Below are 12408 nucleotides of genomic sequence, written 5' to 3'. Positions count from 1 at the left end.
CAACACATACAGGCCACGTAAGAAGTTCACAGAGTAACTACCAAGTTAGTGGGCCAGAAGTTACTTTTTAAAAGGTAACTTCCAACGTTTCCACTAATTCAACTATTCAGAAGCAACAAATCCAGCTTCTGGACTTCAGATGCTGACGTCATTATCAGAAGCGAGTTTTCCTCAGAACCTCAATAAAGAGCTTCTGATGGACACACTTTTGCCCAATAATTAAAAGACATTTCCCCTAAAGAACAACCATACTTACTCTTTCAAAAATGAATCCTGGACCAACTGCTTCACAAAAAGTAGTGAGGCATTTCATAGCATGTGCCCGTGTCTTAATATCTGCTACACGTTCGCTTAATCCTACACAAATTAAAACAGAAATGTGGGTAATCTAATCAATATTTCTACGGATTGGTCAAGGAAATACTTCTGAACCTGAACATTTTTCTCGCCCCAACCAGGCAAGGTGCACAGTAATCTAATCAATATTTCTACGGATTGGTCAAGGTTCTATAAACCTTCAACTTCTTGTTTCAGCGAAGAAATAGCTGTAAAAATCAAAATCAGTGGCCTTACCCATATGGCATTTAGAAAAAGACATTGAACGAAAAATCAGAAGATAAAGTTCTGAGAATGGATGAGACGCAGACCCAAATTCAACATTACGCAAAACAACAAAAATAGTTTACTTATAGATACCCTAGACGGCTAGACCTAAAATACATGTCAACAAAGAATATATTGAAGTAAATATGATAAATGCAAAAAACATTCTATTGTACTCCAACTTATAAAACATCTTTAAAGCCTAAAAAATGCCAAAAGATACGAAGATCCATGTTACTTTGACACAATCATGAAATCATTATCTAGAAAGGCCTAAATTATAAATAATCAAAACACCTGAGAAAAATTATAGGAAAATGTAACAAGATCTACAAAAGTATCAAAGTATCAAAGGCATAAATTATCAAATTAGTATATGAGGGTGTAATGATGTTGGAGGTCAGATCCTCAACCAAGTTATCGATCCTACTTCCAACATCATTCCTCCTCCAATGTTTATAAAACAAAGTCACAAAACTGATTTGGTGATTTCCAACCTTCAAGACGCTCCTTCCACACATCACTTTTCAATAGTGTGATGGTATATGACTGTAGAAGAGAACCTATTCGGCTTTCAATCTCTTCAAGACTCATCTCAGTGGGCTGCATGCATTTAGATACACAAAGGTTGTATAAACCGTCATTAGTTAATCACGTGATAAACTGTCGGAGCTGATTCAAATCAGAGAGACAGAACACAAACAAATATTATATTACCTCAACATCTTCGGGTGTTTCAATCGATTTTCCACTAAGCATACTTGCAGCACTTCTAACAGGTGCACCAGTCTGTATGTAAATCAAGGAATAATGATTGTACGTCTCCAAAGAAACCTTTACGCTTGTAAACTTCAACAATAATAAATTGTTCATTTTCTCTTTTTAGATTTCTCTTTTTAGAATGTTCCACAAATTCCTATACAACTAACTAGCATTTGTTTTCCCAAGCACTGTTAACAGCAAAGTCTCGCAATTAATTTTATTCATGGTACCAAGTTTTGAAGAGAGGGTGGTAACTAAAGAAAGGATGTTTGACAGAAGAATACTTTAAATAACATATTGAAAAACAAACATCTTGCATGTCAAAAAATAATCACCCAGTACAATGCACTAAAGAAATGAAACTAAAACCCAGATTTATTAAACTAAAAGATAAAAGATACACACACCTCTGTAGATGACGCACTTGCCCGTGTATTTTGCACAGAAACTGAAAGAGCATTATCAATTGTCAGCAAAACACCCCAACAAGTACTTTAAGTTTCGAAGCAAATAAATTAAATTACAATTAAAAATCAAGCCAATTACAGAAAAAGATAAACTCGAAAGCTTAAAACAAATTCCAGTCACACAAGATTTAGTGAAATTCATTTTCCAATGCCGCATACAATTTGACAAGAACTGTCTAACGCATTTACAAGTACCTAATGTCAGATTGAGGAACACTTTGAAATGTGATGATCAGAAAAATTTTAAGAACTTCATACTTGTTAATAACATCACTCCGTAGGGATTAAAAGGCATTACAATAAAGGTCAATTTGTTCCACCTTCCAACTTGAGAAAGTGGTCCTAAGAAAAGTCACATGGTGATCAAAGGGACTAGGCCTTGTATACTCCAATAGCCCAAGGTTATTAGTAAGTGATACTCAATATGACTCTGAATCTCATCTCCCTATTTTGACAGAGAACTCAGCTACATCAGGTGGTGCATCATAGAACATATTTCAGGGGATGCAGGACAATATAGAGAGGAGCGATTACAAAGGTGCCATATATATGCGGAACACCACAAAGGATAACCCAAAAACACCATTTGGTTAACCTTTGACCTCAAATTTGAAAGGTTGTCCTTGCGACGATTCGTCTCCTTCTCAGACCTGTTTATCAGTTGACAGAAACGTGAAATGCATTACATCACATGCCTTTGCAGCTCAAAAGAAGACACTGACCTTATATTGATAACATATTTTCTTATCAGTATTATCACAAAAGTTTCATAGTATAATCATAAGAAAATGGTAAGGGGATAGATATGGAGAATTCCACAAAACATTTTTCAAAATAAAAAGTATCATATTACTACAGGACATTGAGTTCAGGTCCTCATTGCACTGCTATAATAGCACCATCCTTTCTTAATCAGGATAAACACCAGCTGAATACTCACGTTACACTTTACAGGTCCCCAATATTGTGATCTTCCTTCTTATAGCAGATGCATGACGCTGTGCAGGATGCAAACCTTCTCAACACCAGCACTGCAATATTTGTTATGTATGTCTATTTTCAAATATTAGCTAAAAAAACAATGTATTAGAAAACATATATTAGAGATACTAGATCAGACCCTTGTTTCAAAGCCTGGACAGTTGATAAAAATGTAGTAAGTAAGAAGCAAACAATACCTTAAATTACTCTTGTTTCTTGAACAAGAACCAATCATAGCAGAACAAGTAAATAAATTCCTCACAATCATTTCATCAAACACATTACGTGCCTTCTCCAAAATTCAATTTTCAGTAAGCAATGAATGAATTACCTATTTCCTCGAATGAAAAGCTCCTTGAATGAAAATCTCGTGATCACCATGCATGAGACTCTAAAACCTAAAACTCATAAATTAGATTAAACTCACAAATTAGGATCATGAAACTCAAATCAGAAACTCATCATCAAATTCTGTTGAATAAGAATGAAAGTAATCTAAAACATATAACTCATAAATTAGATCAAATTTAAAAATTAGGATCATGAAACTCACAAATCAGAAATTCAACATCAAATTCAGTTGAATTAGAATGAAAGTATCTAAAACCTAAAATTCAAAAATTAGATCAAATTCAGAAACTAGAAGCATGAAACTCACAAATCAGATAGTAAGAGTCCTTTAAAGACCACGAGTTTGAACAAGTTTTGAGAGAACGCAACTTCGAGCTTTTTGAAGAACATCTATCTGAGCGAACCCAACTTTGAGCATTTCGAACAACTTCGATTTAAGGGAAGCTTAGCTTGAAGCTTTGCGGTGGTTGAGAGGTCAGATTAAGAGAAAATCAAAACATGTGAGTGAGAGAAATAAGAACATCGAGTTTCACCTGATTCAGATTTCGACGAGTGAGTTCACATCGAGATTGAGTGAGTGATTCAGACTGAGATTCATGTTCAACAGATTGAGATTCAGATAGAGTGATTCAGGTTTGATTTTTAGGGTTCACTCGTTCGGGGTCCAGATTCGATTTTGGGGTTCAGTCGTTTGGGGATAAGGGTAAAAACATCTCCAATTTCAGTTTGTTGTTCGATTTTGCGTGAAGAGGGAAAACCAAAACGTTTTTGTGAGTGATTGATTGAGTTTGGGAGGAGAAGGGTTTGATGTTAGGTTTCTCTGCAGAGGAGTGAAGAGGGGAAAACGCGTATGTGTGAAAACGTGAAAGGGAAAGGCTAAATTGGAAAAGTGACATGTTTTTCCCCACAGGTATATGCGACTGATGTCAAAACAAGTTCATCAAAATTTCAAAAATGCCACCGCGTTTGCTTTTCCCTACAGGTGTTATTCCCACTGATGTGAAAAAGCTTCAGTTACAAATTTTCCCCTCAGTCATTTACTGCACCGATGTGAATACCCCGCCGTTTGACATTTCCCATCAGGTATTTGACCACTGATGTGGATGTCCTGTTGTGAAATGTGTTTTTTCTAGTAGTGTGAACTGACTTCAGAACCTAAAACCCTATTCAGGAGCAAGCAAGCATTTAATCAGATACAAAGTGCATGTTCAAATTTTTCTTTATAAAATCAAATCTTTCAACAGTTAAAGACTTAGTAAATATGCCCATTGATTTTCAGTATCAATGAATTGTATATCTAAAATTCCTTTTTGAACATAATCTCTGATAAAATGGTGTTTGATTTCAATGTGTTTAGCTCTTGAATGCAAAATTGGATTTTTAGACAAACAAATAGCAGCAGTATTATCACAATAAATGGGAATACTGTTAGCAGTTATCTGATAATCTTCCAACTGATGTTTCATCCAAAGTAGTTGTGTACAACAACTTGCAGCTGAAATGTATTCTACTTCTGCTGTAGACATAGCAATAGTTGTTTGTCTTTTGCTAGCCCAGGATATAAGATTATCACCCAGAAATTGACAGTTGCCACTGGTTGACTTTCTTTCAATCCTATCACCAGCATAATCAGCATCACAGAATCCAATTAGCTTATAATCTAAGGATTTCCTATAAAGGAGTCCAAGATTAGTTGTTCCCTTCAAATACCTGAAGATTCTCTTGACAGCAGTCATATGAGATTCTCTAGGATCTGATTGGAATCTTGCACACAAGCATACACTGAATAAAATATCTGGCCTAGATGCAGTGAGATATAACAAAGAACCAATCATACCTCTATACAGCTTCTGATCTACTTTAGCTCCTTCATCTTCTTTGCTTAAGTTGCACGTAGGGTGCATTGGAGTGTTCATCACTTTACAATCTTCAAGTTTGAACTTCTTCAGAAGCTCCTTTGTGTACTTTGATTGATGAACATAGACTCCATCTTTGCATTGATTGATTTGAATGCCCAGGAAGAACTTCAGCTCTCCCATCATGCTCATTTCAAATTCATCCTGCATTAACTCAGAAAATTCCTTGCAAAGAGATGCATTAGTAGAACCAAATATTATATCATCAACATATATTTGCACAACAAGAATATCTTTCTCAAGGGTCCTTCTGAAGAGTGTAGTATCAACCTGTCCTCTTTTAAAATCATTTTTGATTAAGAAATTACTTAGTCTATCATACCAAGCTCTGGGAGCTTGTTTCAAGCCATATAGTGATTTCTTCAGTTTAAAAACATGGTCAGGATATTTAATATCCTCAAATCCAGGAGGTTGCTTGACATACACTTCTTCTTCTATGACACCATTTAGAAATGCACTCTTGACATCCATTTGATATAATATTATGCCATGATTAACTGCATAGGAAAGGAGTAACCTGATTGCTTCCAATCTTGCAACTGGAGCAAACGTTTCAGTGTAATCAATGCCTTCTTGTTGACTATACCCTTGTGCAACAAGCCTGGCTTTGTTTCTTGTTACTTCGCCTTGCTCATTCAGCTTGTTTCTGAATACCCATTTTGTTCCAATAATGTTCTTGTGCTGAGGTTTGGGTACCAGATCCCACACATCATTTCTTTGAAATTGATTCAACTCTTCTTGCATAGCTAGGATCCATCCATCATCTGAAAGTGCTTTATCAACTGTTGTAGGTTCAATCATTGAGATTAGTCCAATCATTGACTCTTCTTGTCTGAAATGTGATCTTGTTCTTCTTGGACTATCTTTGTTTCCAATGATTAGCTCCTCAGGATGTGAAGACTTGTGTTTGAATGTGTTTCTGGGAGGATCTTCTTGATGTGAGCCATCTTGTGCTTCATTAGAAGCAGTTTCATCTTGCACTTCTGATGTGGGTTCAGCTTCTGGACTTTCTTCAGATTCAGCTATCTGATCAGGTTCTGGAGTAGCTTCAGGAACCTGTATCTCTGCAGAACTTTCACCTTGCTTTGAAGTTTTATCTTCAAGCTCCTTGTCATCAAATTTAACGTGCATAGATTCTTCAACACAAAGTGTTTCTGAATTATACACTCTGTATGCCTTTGACCTTTCAGAGTAACCTAAAAAGATTCCTCTTTGGGCCTTGGCATCAAATTTCTTTAGGTAGAGCTTGTTGTTCAGAATGTAACATGTACATCCAAATTGATGAAAGTAAGAGATATTGGGTTTTCTTCCTTTAAAGAGTTCATATGCTGTTTTCTCCAAAATAGGTCTAATATAGATCCTGTTTTGAACATAGCATGCTGTATTCACTGCTTCTGCCCAAAAATGTTTTGGTAAATTGTTTTCATGAATCATGGTTCTGGCCATTTCTTGTAAAGTTCTATTCTTTCTCTCTACAACCCCATTTTGTTGTGGTGTTCTAGGAGAAGAGAATTCATGGAAAATTCCATGTTTTTCACAAAAATCTTCAAATGGCTCATTTTCAAATTCTCCACCATGATCACTTCTGATTTTCAAAATTTTTGATTCTTTTTCAGATTGAATTTGAGTGCAGAAGCTACTGAATACATCACACGCAACATCTTTACTCTTTATGAATTTCACCCAAGTCCATCTGCTGTAATCATCAACAATGACTAATCCATATCTACTTCCACATAAGGATGCAGTACTCACTGGTCCAAATAAATCAATATGGAGTAATTCTAAAGGTCTTGAGGTTGAAACAATGTCTTTGGTTTTAAAAGATGATTTCACAATTTTCCCTCTCTGACATGCACTACAGAGTGCATCTGAATGATAGTCAATGTCTGGTAGCCCTTTCACAAGTTGTAACTTACTAAGCTTAGAGATTAACCTCCAGTTAGCATGTCCCAACCTTCTGTGCCACATCCATTTCTTATCATTCACTGATAGTAGACAAATCACCTTCTGATCAGCCAGTTCAGAAAAATTGATTTTATAGACGTTGTCAACTCTCTTTCCCTTGAACACAATGGATTTGTCTTCCTTGTTGATTACTGTACAGTTGGATTTTTCAAAAAGCGCATCATAACCATTATCACAAAATTGACTAATGCTCAAAAGGTTATGTTCAAGACCATCTACCAACCATACATTATTAATTGAGGTAGAGGAATTACCAATAGTTCCTGTACCTATGATCTTGCCTGACTGGTTGCCTCCAAATTTCACATTTCCTCCCTCTTTCATTGTTAGGCTGAGGAACATGGACTTGTCTCCTGTCATGTGTCTTGAGCAACCGCTGTCTAGGTACCATGATCTTTGCTTTGGCACTGCTCTTAGACATACCTGCATCATTGACATTTTTAGTTTTAGGTACCCATTGTTCTATGGGTCCTGGAAGGTTAGTACTTAAGGCTTTACTCTTCACTTCTTGTACCTTGTGCTGTGAGTTGGGTTGCTTCTGATTAACCATCACCTTAGGTTTTGGTACTTCAGAAGCAGTAACTGTCTTCTTCTGAAACTTAGACTTCAGAACCCCAGATTTTGGTTTCACCAGACTCTGAGGAATAGGTTCTGATCTTTTCAGGATCCTAACCTTTGAAGTCTTGGAATCAGATTTGATCATAGCCTTTGACTTAGAGTTCTTTGGCTTTGAAATAATCTTAGCCTTAGAACTAGAAGCTTCAGGTTCTGATTGAACAACAGTTTCCAACTCAGCCCCTTCTGGTACAAAGAATGTTTTCAGACCTTCCTTGATGCATTCACAACAAGACTTTAGATTGGTTTTCTCAAGTTTCACCTATGGAAAACCAATTCCTCTGCCATTGTTCTTGTAAATGCTATAAATCATAGAAGCTACTCTGCTTCTGTCAATGCCAGATATAATGAAATCTTCAAGAGCAATTTCATGATTACTTAAAGGTTTTTCATTACACTTTTCTTGTAGCTTCTGACATAAGAACCTGAGCTGATCTTCATATGTTTTACACATGAAGTCAAAACCCCTAAGTCCTTGTTCAGAAGCTTTCAGATCCAATAGAGTTGATTTTTGCTGTTGTACCAAATCAGCATATTTTTCTTTTAAATCCTTCAACTCATTGGTTCTTACTTCAAAATGTGTAAGAAGTTCTTTAAGTGACTCAACAAGTTCATCTCTGGGAATTTTGGAATATACCTCGTTTTCATCTTCTGAGTCTGAATCTGATCCAGCTTCTGAAGTTGCTGTTGCTACCAACCCAACAACTACCTTTGCATCTTCATCAGCTTCCTCTTTATCAGATCCAGATTCACTACCCAAATCATCCCAGGTTGCCATTAAACTCTGCTTAATCTGCTTCTTGAATTTGCTTGGTTTGAATGTAGACCTCTTTGATTTTTCCTTTGACTTTTCTCTTTGAAGATCAGGGCATTCAGCAATAAAGTGTCCAGGCTTCTTACAGTTGAAGCATCCCTTCTGATCTTCTTTCCTTGAGCTTCTGGAGTTACCCCTTTTGGCGAGATACTTTCTGTTCTTCTTGGAAAGATATTGAAGTCTGTTTGAGAGCATGGCCATTTCAGCAGCATCTGGTTCAGAATCTGAACTTGACTGTTCTTCCTCTTCAGATTCAACCACTCTGAGAGCTTTTGATGACTTGCCTTTGGATGGAAGAGCTATTGATTTACTCTTCTTAGTAGACTCATGTTCATTAAGACTTAACTCATGAACTTTGAGAGAACTAACAAGATCTTCGACACTTAAAGTGTTTAAATCTTTAGCTTCCTCAATGGCAGTCACCTTCGGTCTCCATCTGGCAGGTAAGCTTCTGAGAATCTTGCTTACATGATCAGAAGCAACATAGCTCTTCTTTAGAATCTGTAGCCCAGAAACTAAGGTTTGAAACCTTGAGTACATCTCCTCAATAGTTTCATCATCCTTCATCTTGAATAACTCATACTGATGTACAAGCAGAAGAGCCTTTGCTTCTTTGACCTTCTTGCTCCCTTCATAATTTGAACAGAGAGAAGCAAACATAGCTTTAGCAGTGGATTTGTCACTCATTTTCATGTACTCTGCTTTGGGTATGGCAGTGACAAGAGCTCCTCTGATAATATGATGCTTCTTGTAGAGTTTCCTCAGTTCTGGAGTATGTTTCTTTCTATCCACAGAAGCTCCTTCTTCATCAAGGACTAAATCACCAACACCATCTTCCAGAATATCCCATAATTCTTCATCTAGGCTCATGATGTAACTGTAAAAATTGGTCTTCCACCAAGAGAACTCTTCAGCATCTCCATTGAACTTTGGAACTTTTCCAACACTGGTTTTCTTACTATCACTATAATCATGTGAGACATTTTTATATCTAGTATCACTAGAACCAGAACCATTAGGAGGAGGAGTAGTCATGTTTTTCTCAGATCTTTGACTGTTGCACGGTTAAGTGTTACACAACAGACCAAGGCTCTAGATACCAATTGAAGGTGAGAAAACACAAGAAGGGGGGGTTGAATTGTGTTTTGAAAAATTCTTCGTTTCTCCTAAACAATTGAATACACTGATCAGAAGCTAAGTGAGACAGCTTCTGAAGTGATGATCAGAATCTAAATGCAGCGGAATAAACAGAGAGAGAGAAGAAGAACGACACAAAGCAATTATACTGGTTCCTTCCACAATCCGGAAGTAGTCCAGTCCCCCTTGCACTTCCAAGGAGATTTCACTAAGAGTAATATCTGATTACAATTGCTCAAGCACACAAGCAAGAGACTTCCTTTGCTCAAGCACACAAGCAAGAGACTTCCTTTGCTCAAGCACACAAGCAAGAGACTTCCTTTGCTCAAGAACACAATCAAGAGACTTCCTAACTAAACAAAATTACACAGAAAATTGTTTAAGGCTGAACACTTGATATACAATCAGAGGTGCTCACAATACAAATCAGATACAGACTCAATGGACTTAAGAATTTCTAAGATATGACTATAAGACACAGAAATTCTAAGTGAATGCAGAACAATTTCAGCAGAGGTTTGGCACTTGTAAAAATGTTGTGAGTCTTTCGTTCAGCGTTCTTGCATTACCAAATCTCTAGGTCTTCACTCCTTTATATAGAGGTGTGAAAGAGACGTTGTGAAATTGCCAGTGCACCAAAGAGTCGTTGTTGAAGCTTGATCTTTCACCAATGATATATTGCCTGATTTGGTTGTTGTCCTATGAAGAACAAATTTGAAATCCATTCCTTATCCAAAGGAACATCTATGCAGGCGAAGCTATATTCTGGAGCTGTTTTCTTGTCTTGTAGCGTGGACACAAAACAGAGTAGTGGAGAACGTGGTTGTACAATTCGTACAAAGTACAATGTCAACGCTTTCGTCCAAATTGCAAGCACAAGCCTTCAAACACCTTTGAAATGACCGTTGCAAAATTCCACTAATCCTTTGTTTGTGTTTTCGAATCCAATAGACAGCTTTTGCATTGATAATTCTTCAATTCTTGAATCTTTTGCAAATCCAGTTGAGATTCAGCTTCTGGTGAAATAGCTTCTGATGAGGCAGCTTCTGATGATGCAGCTTCTGATGATATGACTTCTGCAGCTTCTGATGATGCAGCTTCTGATGATGCAGCTTCTGATGATATGACTTCTGGACTTCTTGTCTTCAGGAGCACTATTCTTACTTCAGAAGCGTCTTAACTTCAAGAGCACTATTCTCACTTCAGAAGCGACTTAACTTCAGGAGCGCTTTTTCTCTTCAGTAACAAGTTGCCTTCAGGAGCGTCCAAGCTTCAAATTTTTGTTGTTTCCTTTGCTCTTTATTTGCTCATTCAGAACCAATGATGATGTAACTATATAATTATGGTCCTGTACACTTGAACAAATATTAGCTAGTCCAATTTACAATTTTTTAATACCTTGTTATCATCAAAACTCTTTAAGGTTCATTGTTAAACACATTTTGTTCCAACAAAATTGGCTTTTGTATGGCCTATTAGGGGGTAAATAAAAAAAAATATTTTACAGGGGTTGGAAAAAAAAATTTACAGGGGGAAAACCGGAAATGACCTATATTACATGGTGGTAAAGACCTATTAACCCATAATTTTATTAAATTAACGCTGTTTTTTTTGACAAATAAAATTAGCGTTATTAAGTATTGGTGTATTCACTACGATTAATATAAAATGAAAGGTATGAGTAGAATTATTCTGATTTCCCTACGAGAGTCTACATGATAATAATGTAACCAAAAAAAAGAGTCTACATGATAATGCACGAGTTACCTAACTATATAATTTTTTAGAGTACAAAAATAAAAATAATGTATTGAAAAGTGGTGAAAGTATTGAATTCACATTTCTAAAAGTTCTTGTAAAAAAAGTTTAAAAGTTGTTTAAATTAAGCGGATAAGACCTTAAAGCAAGGTAGGAAGACCCTTAAATAATATGGAAATTAATGCCAATTCCAATTCTGGTTAGGCCAATAATGATGGAGTTTTTGTTAACTTGAATGGTTCAAATGCTCCAAATAAGGAAGGTAGGAAGTAATGGCAATCACACATTTATGGGGATGTATTGGATTAGGATTCTAAGGGATTTTAAAAGACTTTTTAATTATGAAAAAGTCTTGTGGTATTCAATCAAGACTCTTTGCAATTTAAAAAAAGTCTTATGGTATTCAATCAAGATTCTTTGTCATTTTAAAAAAGTCTTGAGGTATTCAATCAAGACTTTTCATCACTTAAAAAAAGTCTCATGGTATTCAAAATCATTCAAATTTCAAAGGATTGTTTAATAAATTAGATTTTGATTGATTTTGTGAGATTGTCTAGTGAAATTTTAACAAAAAAAAGTCTTTCATGAAGACATAAGATTTCTTGGGATTGTTTTTCTTTAAAAGTTTTTACTATCTCTTTCTTATCCCTTCTTCCTTCTCTCTTCTCCCTTCCCTCTCTCCTCTCTTTTCTCCCTCCTCTCTCTCTCCCTCTTCTCTCTCTCCCTTCTCTCTTCGTCTCTCTTCTCCTCTCTCTCTCTCTCCTCTCTCTCTCCCCTCTCTCTCTCTCTCTCTCTCTCTCTCTCTCTCTCTCTCTCTCTCTCTCTCTCTCTCTTCTCCCTCTATCTCCTCTCTTTTATCCCTTCTTTCCCTCCTCTCTTCCCCCCTCTCTCTATCTCTCATAAAAATAAAATAAAAAATAAGAGTATGTATTCAAAATATTATGATAGAGAGTGTGTTGTAATCATTTCTTTTCAATGAGTCCTTAAAATTCATAAAATCTTTTGAAATCTTATAAATCCATAAAATCCTTTAAAA

At 36.2% G+C, this 12408-nt stretch overlaps 1 protein-coding gene across 6 annotated transcripts; it reads right to left on the bottom strand.

The window, feature by feature from the left end:
* Positions 1 to 207: 207 nt before the first annotated feature.
* Positions 208 to 4251, bottom strand: LOC146917754 (protein MOR1-like). Of its 6 annotated transcripts, none has more exons than XR_015013490.1 (8): positions 3698 to 4243; positions 3472 to 3620; positions 3145 to 3211; positions 1773 to 2863; positions 1321 to 1392; positions 1101 to 1206; positions 433 to 545; positions 208 to 357 (listed from the first exon to the last, which is right to left on the bottom strand). XR_015013490.1 is itself a non-coding variant. In XM_085716597.1 (8 exons), the coding sequence occupies exons 6-8, from the start codon at positions 1360 to 1362 to the stop codon at positions 236 to 238; spliced, it is 270 nt and encodes an 89-aa protein (XP_085572723.1). In that variant the 5' UTR covers positions 1363 to 1392; positions 1773 to 1813; positions 2153 to 2863; positions 3145 to 3211; positions 3472 to 3620; positions 3698 to 4251; the 3' UTR covers positions 208 to 235. The 6 variants fall into 6 exon arrangements, 4 of the variants coding, with proteins under 4 accessions (XP_085572723.1, XP_085572722.1, XP_085572725.1 ...); XM_085716597.1 differs by lacking the exon at positions 433 to 545 and having other exon boundaries at positions 1773 to 1813; positions 2153 to 2863; positions 3698 to 4251; XM_085716596.1 differs by lacking the exon at positions 433 to 545 and having other exon boundaries at positions 1773 to 1813; positions 2028 to 2863; positions 3698 to 4247.
* Positions 4252 to 12408: the final 8157 nt, after the last annotated feature.

Source organism: Medicago sativa, chromosome 6 (genome assembly GCF_051527215.1).
Source record: "Medicago sativa cultivar Bolivia chromosome 6, Bolivia_mono, whole genome shotgun sequence".
In the NCBI taxonomy this organism is placed as follows: Eukaryota; Viridiplantae; Streptophyta; class Magnoliopsida; order Fabales; family Fabaceae; genus Medicago; species Medicago sativa.
This window is presented reverse-complemented; position numbering and strand designations above follow the sequence as displayed.